Source organism: Henckelia pumila, chromosome 4 (genome assembly GCF_033568475.1).
Source record: "Henckelia pumila isolate YLH828 chromosome 4, ASM3356847v2, whole genome shotgun sequence".
Lineage (NCBI taxonomy): Eukaryota > Viridiplantae > Streptophyta > Magnoliopsida > Lamiales > Gesneriaceae > Henckelia > Henckelia pumila.
Window position 1 is genome coordinate 3690862 of NC_133123.1, and position 17249 is coordinate 3708110.

A 17249-nucleotide genomic window follows, 5' to 3' on the forward strand; every position below is an offset into this window, starting at 1 on the left:
TGCAACATATAAGAACAATATCTTATGAATCCAAAATTTGATATGATTTCAGACTCATCAATTAGAGTCCTACTCTAACACATGTTCTACCTTGACAAGGTAACCTACCCCTCCAAGCCCCTATAAATACAGGTATGGTTCATGATTTATTGATTCATTTTTTATTCACTTCTTGTTCACACCCTCACGCACGCATATTTTCTTGTTTTCACTTTTTGTCAAGCTCTTTCACTTTTGAGACATCGGAGGGGTCACGCCGAAACACCTTCGGCGCCCCCTAATTTAGTTTTTGTCTGTGCAAAGCTTCGTGGTGCCCGACCCGACCCGATTTATTGAAAATTTGGAGATCCGTTCTACCAGACTGAACCCGGAGGAAAAAATCGACGTCATCAATTGACGCCGTCTGTGGAAATTTGAAGAAAAAAAGTTAAAGACGATGAGAATCTAGTTATAGAAGGGGGAAAAAATCTTTATTAAAAAAGAAAAGAGTTGTCAATCACCCTCCACTCTGTTGTCGTGAACCAGCCACGGGGGGCATGGATTAATTGCTGCACCCATCTATTGCAGTGTCTTCCATTAAATATTTCCAAATACAAAAACAAAAGAAAGCAGACTCTTCTGAACAAAATCTTGTTTGCCCTACGTTGCTCTGTTGTTGCTACCAAGTGTTACACCGCACACCCCACAACCTTTGTATGGGGTTTTTGCTACAACAGTCGCCGGGACAACCCCGATCTACTGCTGCATGGCCAACTGATCACAGTCGCATCTCTCAATTCAAATAGCCCCATCGATGGTCGCTCTTATCTTCAATACTTCGACGAGGAAATCAAACGCCGCGCAATCTAACTTCTTTTGTTTCTAAACCGGCCACCTACCTTTACGTCGCCTGAGTCATCGGAAATCAAAGTAAAACCGCCACTGTCCCTGAGCTCGAAACATGACAGTTTGGGTCTTTGATAATTTGGCGTTTCGCTTTCGATCTTGGAGGGGTTCGGATCGCTATCTTCTTTAAGGTGCACGCATGGCTCCGAAACATCCTCCAGCCGCTGTCCTCGTTTGAAAGATAAGTGCAAATTCTCAAATATTATTGATTATTATTATTTTTCATACGTGAATTAAAGTGGACCATGAAATTTTGTTACATGTGTTTGTGGCTTAATAATTCTTAACCATTAAACTGATTCATATTCGATAAATCATCATTCACACTTCAAAGAATTGCTTGGGTTAAAGTCTGGTACGACTTGTAGCTATATATATATCCATATGGTATCGTTGCTTTTCTTTGTTTCATTTCATCATACACTTCAATTACTGGGATCGAAGTGTGTTCAAGTAATTGGCATGCTTATGGCCTATACAAGATCTGTGTCATCGACTCCCTCCACCTTTGATTTACCTTACACGAAATTAGCAAAGCTTATTCCTATATATATATATAAATATTTTCTCATGTCATCTCCACCAACTTAGGCAAACGAGATATGTAAAATCATGTCATCACTACCATGAACTTGCTATAGAGATTACATCATTGGAACTCAAGAATTTATTTACTTTCGTAGTATAGACTTGTCAGTTGTCACGTGGGAATGCACCTCAGTCATTTTTATTTTTATTTTTCCGTGAAGAACTTGCATATTTTTTAGAATCATGCACATTAAATACTAATGTTAGTTTTGTTTATTTTATCAATACATGATAATAATATTATCTCGAGCTACACAATATCAATTTTTAAACCCGTGATAAATGATTTTATCACTTTTGATTTTATCAATCTTTAGTTTTTCACTTACAAAGATATTTTATTGTCACCACTTATGTGACAAGTTTCAACAATTTCAGATTTCACCATTTTCATGAATTTGTATATTATAATTTTTTTTTCATGTCATACATCTAAATTATTATTAGTTTGGATTACTTCTGCCTTGGTTTCCTCTTTTCGTACAGAACTCAAAACATGTTATGCTTGGCTACATGGATTTTGCGTGGACTTAGCCCATGTTATTTTTACCATCAAGCATCTTAGCTTGACACCTTACGACGACCTAGTCAAGCCTACTTGACAACTCGAGAAATAAAGATAAGTGATCTAATTATTTTTAGCAAATTATTTTGGTTGTGATAAAAATTTTGAGACATCTCATAATAATTTTTTTATGTAAAGTCATATGTTTAATTAACCCAATATTATATTGTACTTCTATTGCCTAGTTTTTGTTTGAGTTTTTCTTTTACAGAAATCGGCATGCAATCTAGCAATAAGGACCAATCCATGACTCAACACTTTATAAGTTCGGGCAGGGCCGACATCATAAATCCTCTCCGAAGGTCTTAAACCAAAATCCTCTCCGGGGGTGCTAAACCCAAACCCACTCCGGTGGTACTCAAAAGCCCGACCAGTTCGGAACCCACCACGCCATTTGTGGTCAAATAAAAGCCCGACCAGTTCGACACCCACCACGCCATTCGTGGTCAAATCAAAGCCCGATCAGTTCGGCACCCACCACACCATTCGTGGTCAAATAAAAGCCCGACCAGCTCAGCACACACCACGCCATTCGTGGTCAGAATCCAAGCCCGACCAGTTCGGCACTCACCATGCCATTCGTGGTCAAATCAAAGCCCAATCAGTTCGGCACTCACCACGCCATTCGTGGTCAAATCAAAGCCCGATCAGTTCGGCACCCACCATGCCATTCGTGGTCAAACAAAAGCCCGATCAGTTCGGCACTCACCACACCATTTGTGGTCAAATCAAAGCCCGATCAGTTTGGCACCCACCACGCCATTCGTGGTCAAATCAAAGCCCGATCAGTTCGGCACTCACCACGCCATTCGTGGTCAAATCAAAGCCCGACCAGTTCGGCACTCACCACGTCATTCGTGGTCAAATCAAAGCCCGATTAGTTCGGCACTCACCACGCCATTCGTGGTCAAATCAAAGTCCGATCAGTTTGGCACTCACCACGCCATTCGTGGTAAAATCAAAGCCCGATCAGTTCGGCACTCACCACGCCATTCGTGGTCAAATCAAAGTCCGATCAGTTCGGCACTCACCACGCCATTCGTGGTCAAATCAAAGCCCGATCAGTTCGACACTCACCACGCCACTCGTGGTTATCTCAAAAGCCCAACCAGCTCGGCAATATGTAAACTCACGCCACTCGTGGTTATCTCAAAAGCCCGACTAGCTCGGCAATATGTAAACCCACGCCACTCGTGGTTATCTCAAAAGCCCGACTAGCTCGGCAATATGTAAACCCACGCCACTTGTGGTTATCTCAAAAGCCCGATTAGCTCGGCAATATGTAAACTCACGCCACTTGTGGTTATCTCAAAATCTCGACCAAGCTCGACATCTACCACGCCACTCGTGGCCTCCATCAAAAGCCCATCCGGTTGGGAAATGTTACTTGTACTTGGTTAATACAAGAGTTCTTACATGGGCTCGGGATCCGACCAGACCACATGGTCTAAACTTCATACTTCTTTTAGACCAGTAGGGGGAGGTACTATTGATGCCCCTAAAAAATATACGAGTCTAATCCGACCCGAGCCCAATAATCCATATTTTTTGAAATATACTTTGTGGTCGTTCTAGTCTTATTTTATGAGAAGCCCAGTCTGGAATGGCCCTGTTAGGGAATGGACTCATGATTATAAATTCATGGGCTTGAGCCCTAACTGGTATGGTTGGAGCCCGACCCAAGCCCAAGAAGAGCCCAATATCTAGAACCTTCCAGTACTCTCGGACACATGAAGATCTGCAACAGATAAGAACAATATCTTATGAATCCAAGATTTGATATGATTTCAAACTCATCAATTAGAGTCCTACTCTAACACATGTTCTACCTTGACAAGGTAACCTACCCCTCCAAGCCCCTATAAATACAGGTATGGTTCATGGTTTATTGATTCATTTTTTATTCACTTCTTGTTCACACCCTCACGCACGCATATTCTCTTGTATTCACTTTTTGTCAAGCTCTTTCACTTTCGAGCACTGACTTAGGCATCGGAGGGGTCACGCCGAAACACCTTCGGCGCCCCCTAATTTAGTTTCTGTCTGTGCAGAGCTTCGTGGTGCCCGACCCGATCCGACCCGATTTATTGAAGATTTGGAGATCCGCTCTACCAAATCAAACTCGAAGGAAAAAATCGACATCATCAAAAGTCTTTTACGTGAAAGACTTCGGATGCTGTACGTTATTAATTACCAACAGAAAAACAAATCACATGCCAACAAGGCAATAATGATATACATAATGTCACATCCCATTCTACAAGTTGTTTAGCTACATGATTATTTTATCGTAAGCAGCCCACAGACAATGAGCAATCCAGGCTATGGCACCTAGTTTTGAGGATTTGATGTATATGATTGTTTTATTTCGGCTGTGGCCTTTTACAGAGTCGTGGAAAATTTATTTATTTTTTAAAAAAATGTGGAAAATATAACAAAACAATTGATTTATATAAAGTTGCATATATAATTTGCTTCCAAACAAAATGTGTGCGGAACTATTTGATTGGAACGAGATATTCAAATTCTTTGCAACATTTTGTTTTTGACTCGAACTTCACTATGATTAGATTTAAAAATAGCAACGTTCCATCTCATCTATCATTATCTTATCTCACGAATCAAAGGATACACACTTAATATATCGTAAATGTGTTCCATTGACCTGATCCCCAGTTATTTAAATTTCCAGATTTTAACTCAAACCATCAGTGACCTTGAAAATTGTCATATGGCCACCATAATGGTCATTTCCCACGAGTAGAAGCGCGCTATAATGTAGACAACTAGACATACACTACGAAAACACAAAGGATGTTTGTAAACTAGAAATCAAATAATTCCAAATTCGTATATGGATTTGGATATATTTTTAATTTCATGAATATGCAATCCCAGCAAATCTAGCTAAACCCCAATAATCAACCAGCAATCCGAGAGATTCCGAGAGGCTCATATCCAAGAGTCAATATCATCACAAACAATGGCAGTAATTTAAAAAATAATAACCTCAATCATTTACCACTTGTTCTGTGCTAAACAAGTTGGAATATTTTATATTTGTAATACCAAAGATGTTGCACCAAAATCAGCAAATTAGTACGGGAATGTAATTATAAGGTAGCTGATAAGCTTCCAACAAACTTCAATTCTCTTGTTTCTACTCTGCTAGCTAGCTGCGTCCCTTGCTCTATAAATGACATGTTCATACTACACGTACTTCACAAAATCATCCAAACCAACAAACTATTATAATCACAATTAGCATATATTATATCTTTCTGAAAATTACGTACTAATCTAGCTCGCAGGAACAAATTATGCTGGTGAATTGCCTAAAAATGAAAAGGTGGTTATCTGCCATTTTTTCTTGCTCTTCCATAGAATTGGCGTGCGGACCCGAATCCGGACTTGTTTCCAGGCTGATAATTAAAATTGCAACGATTATGTCTACTTGTATCTTTGCTTTGGGTATGCCCCTTGATCCACGTACACTGCCGTTTTCTTTTTTTCATGCTTGTTTCTTTGCTAATTAAATATAATATCGTTGCAGGTGGGGCTATGATCGGATCAGTAGCAGGGGCACTCAAAGGACATACGACGGAAACTGGTATGCTACGTGGGGTGGGTGTTGGGGCAGTGGCAGGAGCCATCACTTGCCTCCAGTTGATGGACCTCATAATTAATGGAGAGCCATTTTCCAAGGTGGCCAGGCCAGGCCAAGCCGGTTTAGTCTATGCTAGCTATTGTGATGCATTCAAGAACCCAATTTTCATTTGGGTACTGCCCGAATGAGATAGCATAGAGTAAACCGGCCAAGCCATACATATTCATCTACTATTCATCTTCCATTGTCACACGCACACGCACACACAGTACTAATCTTTATATGTATTGATTTGCAGGTGGCATTGATATGTAGTCTTTTGAATGGGAAGATATTTAGGGAATGGGTGAGTAATTCAGTGCTCGAAGCTTATCAGTGGCAGGAAAGTGATTGCATTAATTAATATATTGTTATGTCCGGCCGGCCGCCTCTTGAATGATCTTAATAATTAATTTGCAATAAATTAAACAACTTTGGTTCGATTCATTATTTTGGTTGTTTCAGATTAGTAACATGGAATCTAGTAACTTGATCGTGGACGACGTATTTGAGGTGAGTGAATTCATGGGATTGCCTGAGGAAGTGATCAAAGAGTTACCGATTATCGAATTCGAGTCCAAGAAGACGGAGACTCATGATATGATTAATTGTGCAATCTGCTTCCAGGTTGGTAATTTGATCTCTCTTGCTATACCACTCATCCTTTTCTATGTGCAATTGCATTCAATTCAGCATTATATATGTATATTATATATATGTACGTATGTGTGTATGTGTGATGTACGTATGTAATAAATGCCATGTACGTAACTTTGATGGCATGCCCTGTTTATATATACATCATTATTGAAGTACTATTTCTTGTTCCAAAAATATCTATCCCTGTAAATTGTAATTCTTTATATTTCTAATTCGAGTTCAATATAGCAATAATGTAATCGTAGATATGAAAAATAAGTAGTAAAGGGTAATTCTGTATTGGAAGATGTAAAAGAAAGAGAAATATATCTTTGTTTTTGAAACAAAAGCAAGAAGTTGTTGAAGATGATTATTCTCGACTTAAATGCATAATGTCAAGCAACTCATTATATGTATTCACACTGGCTCCTTGTAATTTTTTAATATATTAATTAATTTTCATTTTATTTTCAGAATTGATACCATGAATTAAATATTCAATTTTTTATTAAAATAAAAGAATATTTAACAATTTAAGAATTATAAAAAGTTAGAAAATATGAAAAAATAAATAAATAAGCGAGAGGAGGATAAAAGAAGATTTGAGTGTATTTTCTGTAAAATTAATTGAAAATTAGTTAGTAAACGGGATATATTTTTAATTAAAGTGTGTGTAAGTGTGTCTCTCTTCTATATCTATCTATCTATTTTATTTTATTTTATTATAAATTTGTGAGTTTGAAATGTGAGCTTACTATTTTAACATCTTAGTTATTCATTATACATAAGGTTATTTATGTCATTCTCTATGTTAATTTAGAAGAGTCATTAATAATATACTTAATACTAAGTATAGCAAAGATCATTTTTCATATTTTTTTCTTTGCTTGCAAGATTTTTGTATAAAGTAATATTTTGTTTATTATAAAAAATGATATTATTTTACTTAAACTAATTTTTTTATTAATTATCATCTAATATTCATTACTAATCTGGGTAAAATATTTTACGAACGTACATAACTAAGCTAGAACTTATATTATTTGAAGGTCGAAATATAATAGGTTAAATATTCACAAAAATGTGAGAATACTATTTTAACATCTTAGTTGTTCATAATACATAAGGTTATTTATGTTCTTCTCTAGGTTAGTTTAGAAAATTTGTTAATAATATACTTATTAATAATAAGTATATCAAAGATCATTTTTTACTTCCAATTGTAAGATTTTTTTATAAAGTAATATTTTGTTTATTATAAAAATAATATTATTTTACTTAAAATATTTTTTTATTAATTATAATATAATATTCAAAACTAGTATAGGTAAAATATTTTATGAACGTACGTAACTAAGCTAGAACTTATATTATTTGAATGTCGAAATACAATGGGTTAAATATTCACTTGTGTACATCCCTCGATTTAACCATGTAATGCGTCAATAAACCTTTGACTCGTGTTAAATGAGGTCTCATTCAAGGTCCAATCCTTTAAAAAAAAAAATGTATTTGAGAAATGATTGCAATTGGGACTTGACTTGTTAATTTGGAATGGCTTTCTTAGGATGTAATGAATGGGGAACGCGCGAGGTTGCTGCCAAGCTGCAGGCATTTGTTCCACATACACTGCATAGATGAATGGCTCACCCGGCGCCCTACTTGCCCTCTCTGTAGACAACACTTTGGATAGCAATTACCAAATAATATATATTAATGTAACAATTAATTAATATATATCTGCTGTAAATTTCGTTTTGATGAGTATAAAATATTGATATACGAAGTAAGATTCCAAGTTTATACCAATATTCATTATTATATTGCAGTTAGCATTTACATTTTATGATAATAAGTTATTGGAATTTGGAAATGAAATATTATTATTTTAATTAAGAGTAAAATTTAATTTGGTATACATCTATTGATTAAATGTCAAATTGGTACACGAACTTTTGTTAATGTCTTAATTGGTACATGTCCGCCGGATTCCTATCAATTTTCGGTGACATTTATGTAAAATGTCAAATTTGCCCTTTATTACAAAAAAAATGCATATTTTATTTTTTATTTATATTTGATATATTTGTATATTGTATTTTATAAGTAAAAATTAATTTGATTAAAATTTTTATTTGTACATAATATTTATTATATTAGATGGTTATATATTTCAAAAGATTAGATAAATTAAATTAAGACATACAATATCTAAATAATTATAAATTAATAAATTGATACCAGATAAAATAAATAAATATTTTTTAGCTAAAATTCTGATTTTTGTATACATAATTTTCTCGATACTATTTTGAAAAATAATAATAAATAAATAGTGATTGTGATAAAATATTTTTTAATATTTTAACTATGTAAAAATTTATTGAATATATATTTTAATAAAAATATTAAGTAACTTCTACTAAAAATTAATTTTAATTTTCAAATCATATTTATAAGAAAAATTCATCGAAACACCAATTAAACTTCGATATAACGTGTCACATGTTTTTAATCAACAAATAAAAAATTGAATTGCGTTAGTCCGAAGGTTTACCCAGTGCGCGCCAAAAGGTAGCGGCTGCGGGTTTTCACGTCATAAAAATATAAAATAAATTTAAAAAAAATTGAAAGTTTAATTTATTTAAACACAATAATTTTATAAGGGAACATGACTAATAAAAAATTGAAAGTCGTTCTCGATTTTTATTAAGAACAAAAATGATGAAACTGATTTTGAAACTAAAATAATGTTAATGTTTTAATTAATTTGTCTCATCAAAAGACTATTATACCCTTTTTTCATCATAATTTGGTCAAAATTAGGTGAACATGTACCAATTAAGTCATTAACAAAAGTTCGTGTACCAATTTGACATTTAATCAATAGTTCATGTACCAAATTAATTTTTACTCTTTTAATTAATGTTCAAACTTAATTATTGTCGCATTGTGTGGTGCCGTAAAATATTAGTAATATCAGATGTCATCTTAGCAATTTTCAATATCATAAAAATTGAAATGGTGACATAAGGGTTGACATATCGGATCAAAATATCGAATTTTCGGCATATTGTATCGAAATATTTTTGATATACAAATATTTTTTCCGTATACCAAATTTTTTTTCAGTATCTATACGGTATCAATATTTTCAGATTTTCGGTATTGGTATCATTGTGAGTTTTTTTCATACCAATATTTTTTATACGGTATACCGAAAAACCACACCCGTGACATATATATTTTCCACTCAATGTAATTTTTTAAGTATGATTTTGTGATTTTAGGTATTAAATAATAAAATTAATTACTAAGTTGCAAATTTAGGTACTTATTATTATAAAACAATAATAATCGTACTATATCATTGCAATGTAGTTCATTTACTCCTCTATCAGGTTTCTGATCATTTGTCGGTATATATAATACAATACAAAAATTCTTAGGATAAATAAAGTATGAATAATATTATTTATAAGGGTTAATATAGTAATTTAAATTCGATAATTTGATTGATGTAAGATAAATAATTAATAATTTGATTGATGTAAAATAAATACTTTATAAGGTGTCATTTTTTCAAATCTATATTTGTTATTATTTTCCGTTTTCTGTTCAATATTAAATAAAGTATATTATTGGCCATATACCCCACAGACCGCATATTTTTAAAACCAATAGCGAATGGATCAGCTGTCAAGCTTCCGACCTGCGGCTGCATTTATATATGTTCTTTTGTATATATCTATCTATCTACACTGCTTCGTCTATATAATTTCTCTGAAGTACTTTTAAGGAGTCGTGGAAACAATAAAATATATTATCTTGCTTTAAATTTATATGCACTAATTAATGTTGATGTGTTGTGTAGCCATAAAAAAAGGTGGTTATCTGCCATCTAGTGCTTCCTTAGAATTATCGAGCGGACCCCAATCTGGCCTTGTGATCCCAGTCTTCTCAATAAGATTGCAGTGGTTCTTTCTGCATGTATTTTTGCTTAGTTATGTGATAAGAATATTATTAAATACATGTTCATACTTCTACCACATTATAAAATACCAAATTGTTTAGCTTCTCACAGTGTGTGGGATATTCTAAATATCTATGTATTACTTATCTTATTATACTTACCAAACCATATCTTACTTTTAGAAGTGTGATATAGTTTATGTATCAATCCTTGTAAATCAATTATTTCAAAAGGGTTACAGTTACAAATCCACAATCAAATGACAAGCACGATAGTTTACAATCCATCAATCCATAACCATAACAGAAGCCAAGGATAGTACAAATAACTTGAACACTAGTAAATGCAGGTTTTACAGAATAGAGTAGTTTTGCTGGAGACAAATTTCACCCTGCTTTTGAAGTAAATCTTGTCATCTGAATTCTTGAAAGTTCACATGGCCGGTAGCTTGAGCGTGCTCCACCGCTTCCTGTAAAATTAGTTGAGTGAAAGAAAAAAAAATCAGTTAAAATAAGAAGCATCTTCTATTAGATTTCCGAGTTCACTGAAGAATGGATTGACGCTTAAAAGAAAGAGAAAAGATAAAGAGGAATGTTAACCTTTTGTCCAATGACCCCAATTTGGCATACTCCACAACGTAAAGTGAAGTTGGAAGTGTCCGTATAACTCCTTTTCCTAAAATTGGGAGAAAGAAACATAATGGATTGATTTGTGTGGACCACGCTTGACTGTTGCAAGATACTTTGTATGGTGATGCGGACAAGACAAAAAACATCAACTAAAACACATAATCCATGCATAGGAAATCCTTATAGTGATGAGGATTTATATTTTCTGACAAGAGTTTCCTTGTTTACTGAGTAATATAGAATTTAACCACGAGGAGAACGAAGTAAGTGATTTCAAAGTTGAGAGGAAAAGAAAAGGCAAGGCAACGCCGTGTTTAATTGTTTACCTTTGCTGGTCTTTAACCAGGTTAAGAGCAAGTTGGTCAACTAGCCCTATTATCCGGTCCTTCAGAACATTGAATATCGTCTGATCAAACTCTTCTGGAGCTCCTTCAAAGGGAGACATCTGTTGAGAGGCAGATATTATGAGGTGCACTAGAATATGCATAAACAGAATTCCAACAAGTACTGATACCTAGGACATGAGTTTATTACACTAATATTTTACAATTTGAGAGCCATTAAGAAAAATTTGGCACCTGTATCAGAAAACAAATTTACGAAGTGCTTTTTCGACAATATAACTTTCTTCTCATCTATCCTGGATATTAAAAGGTATAAATAGCTTACAAATATGCGCATTTTAGTGCACAGTTTATGCCCACGATGGATTAATACTAGTCTACAGAAAAAAAAGCGATGGAAGAAGAAGAAACCATACGGCCAAAGCATCATAATGGAGCCCGTCATAGATCAGCATAACTCTTTCATTGTAGTTTTTATCCTGTACACACAGCACTCAAAGATTGAAGAATCAAATAAATACAAAAAAAATCCAGCACTGGTACTATGATCAACTTAAAACAGGGCATGAATTCTAACCTGTCCATAGATATCACATCTAGTGGTCTGTATATCGTATGCTGCAATCTCACGCCCGCAATAATCAGCCAATATGGCTAGTTCAATGGCACCTTTAGATAGAAAAGGGAAAGCTCAGAATTCCAATTAGTGAACAAGCCTTGATTTTTTTGCAAAACATACTCGGATGACTGACCAGATAAAATATCGACATTCCAAACAGCGAGTATATCATAGAGTATCCGAGACACAAGATAAAGAGTCCCATTGTTGACTGAAATTTCTTTCTCAAGAAACAACAATGCAAAAAATATGGAAAGCCAATAATGTTCAATTTACCAACCTGAACTCCTAATAAAAAATAATGTTTGCTCTCTCAATTGTTTGAGTAAACTGCTGTATCCAAAGAAATATGCAAGCGCAGGAATTGCATGTCATGGCGACTGCTAAAAAGCAACGTAAATTACACATTCCATAACTTTTAATGGCAATGATAAGATGCTTAACGATGCTGCCTACAACCAAAAATATTTTATGGAAGGAAATTTTAGAAGAAACTGTTCTTCACAAAGCAGTTATCAATTGGATTGCTGACATATATTTTGCACAAGTACTCCACGTACAGACACCACAATCCCATGATTGCTGAGAAGGATGAAAATGAGTTTGAAATTATGCAAGCCAGGCAGACATTGAATACCTCAAGCTGCATATTAACGGACAGATTTGTACTTGGTAGCTCTTCAATGGGGTTAATCAAGTTAGTATTTATATTAAAAATCCAATATTTGTATCAATAACTTCATATGAATGCAAAATGAAACGCAAATGCATGAAGATTTATATGCAATAACATATTAAAGAACACACAGTTATCATACAATCAAGGGAGTTAATTCAGTTCAACTAAAGACCAAAATATAGCAGCATCCTAGGAAATAACTGGCATCAAATTAAGTCTCTACACAAAATGTTAACAACTTTTTGAGTTCAAAACAGTACGCCCAATGACAATTAACAAAGCATTTATTTTTTGTGCATCAAACTGGTATTTGTTGCCGAAGGTGGCATGAGCTGCTTGAATCCCACCATGGAATTATGTTACCGATATCAGTTATTTACTTATTTAAGACAAGAGGAAATACACAGAATTTACATTTTGGAAAACCAAATTTAATCCATGGAATCATGACTCGCAGAGAACAAACAGATCATAGATTAAATGGACAAGAAATAACAAGATCTATAAATAGAATTGGACACCAACCTCCCCACTTCTCTGGGTTAAGAATCCATGTACAATATTCTTCATTACTCTTTCCAAGAAATGCTTCAGAATATTTATCTGGATCACTAGCTACAGTTGCAGCTATGACCTTCAACAATCAATCAACAATTTGTCATACAAGAAACAATGAAAATATAAGCCGAATATAAACAAAGGCATGCTTAATATAACTTTTCATTGATCTCCATGCAAAAGTACAATAAAGTGGCATAAATAGCGAACGAAAAACAGCAACAGAACAACATTGTTAATGCGATCTGGCTAATTAGAAGACTATTGTAGCCCCTGGTTGGAATATTTCTCTCACTGATCGAGATTGGAAACGAAGAAATATCATCCTGAGAAACTGTATCTCTATGTTATATTATTAATTAAGGTCATAAAGAGTAAACGCTTGGGCCTCTTGATGTGTAACTTTTGTTTTTCCCAAAATACCAGTAAAAACATACCTTTGTCTTTTTTTTCCTTTCCCCCAGTTGTCAAGATGATGATTTCTCTAATTAATGATACCATATGTTAAATTCTGATTCCTCTAATATGACACATTAATTTAAAAAAGACTTGTATAACTAAAATTTTAAATGCATATCATGTGTACACACATACGATATATGGGCTCAGCTTCTGGTATTAATTATGTCAGCATATCATCACGGGTTAACCACACCGACGAAAAATACACGGTAACCCTTACTCTTATGCTATCAAGCTTCACAACATAATATTTTGAGTCAACGTTATATCTAAAACGATGACCATATACCATAATGCTTCGGTAATAGCGCTGATTTTGACCTAGACTGATTAATCTATTATTTGTTTTAATAGAAAAGGGCATTCTTGCCAGTGATGATTACAACAAAACATGACAACAAGATGTATTAGTGAAGTGCTGCATTTTAGCATCTGAAGAATCATAGCACCGACAGTTTGCATAATTCGTAAGCGACATCTTAGAGGAATTGTCTTTGCAGTTTGATAACAAATATCACTGGTTACCTGTCTCAACTCAGAAGCTTTGTTTTTGTCGTGGTCCATAACGTAACTGAATATAAAAACCCAAAACCCAACAGATTAACTCACACATGTCCATATACAAGCTTAAGGTTTATACATGCGGATGTATCACATTTGGCACGTTTTACTTTCTTAACAAGTTAAAGCTTAGAAGTATCTTGAATACAGAAGCCTTGAACATTAATTTTAAGATCCGAGCTTTTTACGTGATTTTGTCACGAAAATAGTAGCAAAAGCAGTTGTGTATTTGAAAGATGAATGTGATTGGATTGGGAAAGCTATCTTTCTATCAAAAAAATAAATTCTATGAAAAACTCTTCTCTATTTATAAAACAGAAGCCAAAACAGCTACAAAAAGCCATATTTTCTGATTCCTGGTTTCAAAAATAGCTTTCCTATCTAATCAGAACATCTCCTGAAAAATCACACCTTTAAATATGAATTCTCAATAAAAATGTACTCTTATCAACATTTGAAGCTTACCCGACTGCATTGAAGAGGCAACTGTTATCTGATGGAATAACTCTCCTAACGACGATACCTTCCATTTCAAACCTGATAATCATCAAAATCATGCATAAATTATTCTGAAGTTTTCTGCACAAGAAACATATAATTGATGAAGACTAACTGTAAAATCATGAATCCAAAATCACGGCTGCACCCAACAGGAGCGACAAGCGGAAAAAAAAATTAAAATTTTTAGATAATTATCTTAAAAGACATATTTCGCAGCCCTCATTCTATTCATTCCCATAGTATGACAATTAAAGAAAAGTAAAACCAATCAAGCATCAAACTTTTTTATTCAGCCTCTACGCTCAGGCAAAAATAAAACCATCAACAATCTTTATTCAATCAAAACATTCCAAATGTTAGAGTTTTACCTGAATAATCAGCTGAAATCGAAGAAGAAGCAAGTTTTAGATCTAGATTACGTGCCAGGAATTGCGTTAGCTTTGAGACAAACCAGAAAGGAGATAAAGCAAAATGGGATCTTCAGGAAAAAGTTATCAAAAAAATTATTGTAGAATAAAAAAATTATTGTAGGATGGTCACAATAGTCTACAGAAAGCTAGTACAGATAGGATTTGCGATTCACGGAACGGAGGGATTTGTAGAAGGTGTGGCAAAATATGCAGCTCTCAAGTTCCTTTGTGCGGAAGAGGAAGGTGAGGTGGAATTTGGATTTATTTAATTAAATAACCCTTAGATCGATTTGAAAATATAATCTTCTTAATTTTTTTTTTTGTTTTGTTTTTGCATTTCCTTTTATTTGAAGGGCATTTTACAAATTTTTTTGTATGACATCTGTACTTAATTATTGGGCCGGGTCTTTTATATGGGCCTGACGTCAGTTTTCCCAGTTTCATATCCTTTGATATTGGATCTTTTGATTAGTACTGGGCCGATACTACTACAACCCTAACCAAAATTTTGCGCTACACCATTTGACTGGAGCCCGATTGAAAAACAATTTGGGCTGAGGACAGATTGAAATCCTAGTCGGGTTTGGGCCGTTTAGCACATTGATCTTTACGATTTTGTCTATGCTGACCCTGCCCGAATCATGATGATCTCAAATGCCAAAAAAAAATTGACCGTTGGACGTAGCACATGAGCAGTGCCCAATAGACAAAGCCGATCTTTACTCGTTTTTACATAAATGATAAGAAGTCTGTTAAAAAAACGGAGTCATGCCAATAATTTATAGTTGATCTGAAATCAATGTTTCAAGTTTGAGAATGTTTTTCAATATCGACAATCCATCAACCCAACTCAAAAAAAAAAAGATTGGTAAGAATCAATGTGGGTTGTTGGAATTTAAGATAATATCTAAGGATATGTTAAACACAACAATTTTGGAGCTCGATTTAATTGTCGTTAATCTCGTGATTCAAAATTTCGTCCGACTCTCTAGGTTGTAAATGGTTGGTTCAATTCGGGAGGAAAAATTAAAAACGATGACTAAACTTGTGAGCTATCTAACAATTTTTAATTTACGTTGTGATTATTATATATTATACAATATAAAAATATGTATTCATAGACACGATATATACTGCATCACGTCAACCATTTTCCACATAGAATTTGTTTCCTTGTTTGGTCAATCTGACCTAATAAGATTTGATTAAATCTCTCGCGAGACAATTATAATGATATACAAAGATGTATTTATCTTAAGTCAATCTTGAACCACAACGCACCTCAATTAATTTTTATACCAATGCAAAATTTTAATTAGTCCATTAAATTCTAGCTCATTTCTTGGCTCATTACATTGTACTGTTTAATGAAGCTCTAGCTACATAACTTATCACCCTTTAATAATATTATATTATATATAATATAATATATAATTTATTACATTAAGTTCAAATCTACCTTTACTTTAATTTTTATGTTCGTCTATGTGGATCTATATTTGTAAAACACATCGACACAACCTGACCGACCCTTATCCAAAATAAAAAAAAAAATTAATATAAAAACAATATATTTTCTTGAATCAAATCTAATAATAACAAAATTAATTCCTAAAACTATGGCATTAGAGCAATTGCTTTTTAATAATAATAATAATAGATAAAACTGCAAATTTGGTTCTGTATGTTTGTCATTTTGCGATTTTGGTCCTTTATGTTTTCATATTTCAGTTTTAGTCTTATACGTTCTGATCTTTGGCAATTTAGGTCCTTTTTATTCGAAAATGCTTACGTGGCACTGTACACGTCAGCTCCGCATCAGCACTGAATTTGTGCCATGTCAGCGTCATGTCTGAAAAATGACTAAAATTGCCAAAAAATAAAGATAGCGGACTAAAACTGAAATCTAAAAATTTAAAGGACTGAATCGCAAAATAACAAACATATAAGACAAAAAAACAATTTTTTCATAATAATAATATCCAATGTCCCTTAAAAAAAACCAATAACAATAATAATAATAATCATGTCAAGGACTTTGTCGTGCCACTCTTTCAATGCCCCGACCATTTCAGCAGTTCATAGTTGCACTCAATCCAACACCCCATTCAACAAGTTGCTACCAAAATTAAATTTAATTATCGACAGCGCAGTCACCAAATTTCTCGAACCAATTATAAATTGTTACGT

The 17249-nt window shown here is 33.8% G+C and overlaps 2 protein-coding genes across 3 annotated transcripts; one reads left to right on the top strand and one right to left on the bottom strand.

Moving 5' to 3' along the window:
• The first annotated feature begins 4936 nt into the window (after positions 1 to 4936).
• Positions 4937 to 8146, top strand: LOC140864435 (NEP1-interacting protein-like 1). 2 transcript variants are annotated; one of them, XM_073268617.1, is made up of 5 exons: positions 4937 to 5509; positions 5592 to 5743; positions 5944 to 5991; positions 6150 to 6311; positions 7891 to 8146. In XM_073268617.1, exons 1-5 carry the CDS (start codon positions 5359 to 5361, stop codon positions 8014 to 8016), a joined length of 639 nt encoding a protein of 212 aa, XP_073124718.1. In that variant the 5' UTR covers positions 4937 to 5358; the 3' UTR covers positions 8017 to 8146. The 2 variants fall into 2 exon arrangements, with proteins under 2 accessions (XP_073124718.1, XP_073124717.1); XM_073268616.1 differs by having other exon boundaries at positions 4942 to 5509; positions 5944 to 6024; positions 6147 to 6311.
• A 2350-nt stretch (positions 8147 to 10496) lies between these two features.
• Positions 10497 to 15307, bottom strand: LOC140864131 (OVARIAN TUMOR DOMAIN-containing deubiquitinating enzyme 2). Its single transcript, XM_073268078.1, has 9 exons — positions 15018 to 15307; positions 14614 to 14685; positions 14113 to 14158; positions 13093 to 13201; positions 11847 to 11938; positions 11686 to 11748; positions 11252 to 11370; positions 10896 to 10971; positions 10497 to 10765 (listed from the first exon to the last, which is right to left on the bottom strand). The coding sequence occupies exons 2-9, from the start codon at positions 14676 to 14678 to the stop codon at positions 10709 to 10711; spliced, it is 627 nt and encodes a 208-aa protein (XP_073124179.1). The 5' UTR covers positions 14679 to 14685; positions 15018 to 15307; the 3' UTR covers positions 10497 to 10708.
• Between the last annotated feature and the right edge of the window lie 1942 nt (positions 15308 to 17249).

What these genes read in the sequence shown, in the direction of transcription:
- LOC140864435 (XM_073268616.1), top strand. Translation starts at nt 5,359, where the DNA reads ATGCTGGTGAATTGCCTAAAAATGAAAAGGTGGTTATCTGCCATTTTT. An exon ending in TACTTGTATCTTTGCTTTGG is followed by an intron (nt 5,510 to 5,591) that starts GTATGCCCCTTG and finishes ATATCGTTGCAG; the next exon opens with GTGGGGCTATGATCGGATCA. An exon ending in ATGGAGAGCCATTTTCCAAG is followed by an intron (nt 5,744 to 5,943) that starts GTGGCCAGGCCA and finishes ATTGATTTGCAG; the next exon opens with GTGGCATTGATATGTAGTCT.
- LOC140864131 (XM_073268078.1), bottom strand. Translation starts at nt 14,678, where the DNA reads ATGGAAGGTATCGTCGTTAGGAGAGTTATTCCATCAGATAACAGTTGC. An exon ending in AAGCTTCTGAGTTGAGACAG is followed by an intron (nt 13,202 to 14,112) that starts GTAACCAGTGAT and finishes TGATTGTTGAAG; the next exon opens with GTCATAGCTGCAACTGTAGC. An exon ending in TAACCCAGAGAAGTGGGGAG is followed by an intron (nt 11,939 to 13,092) that starts GTTGGTGTCCAA and finishes TTCTATCTAAAG; the next exon opens with GTGCCATTGAACTAGCCATA.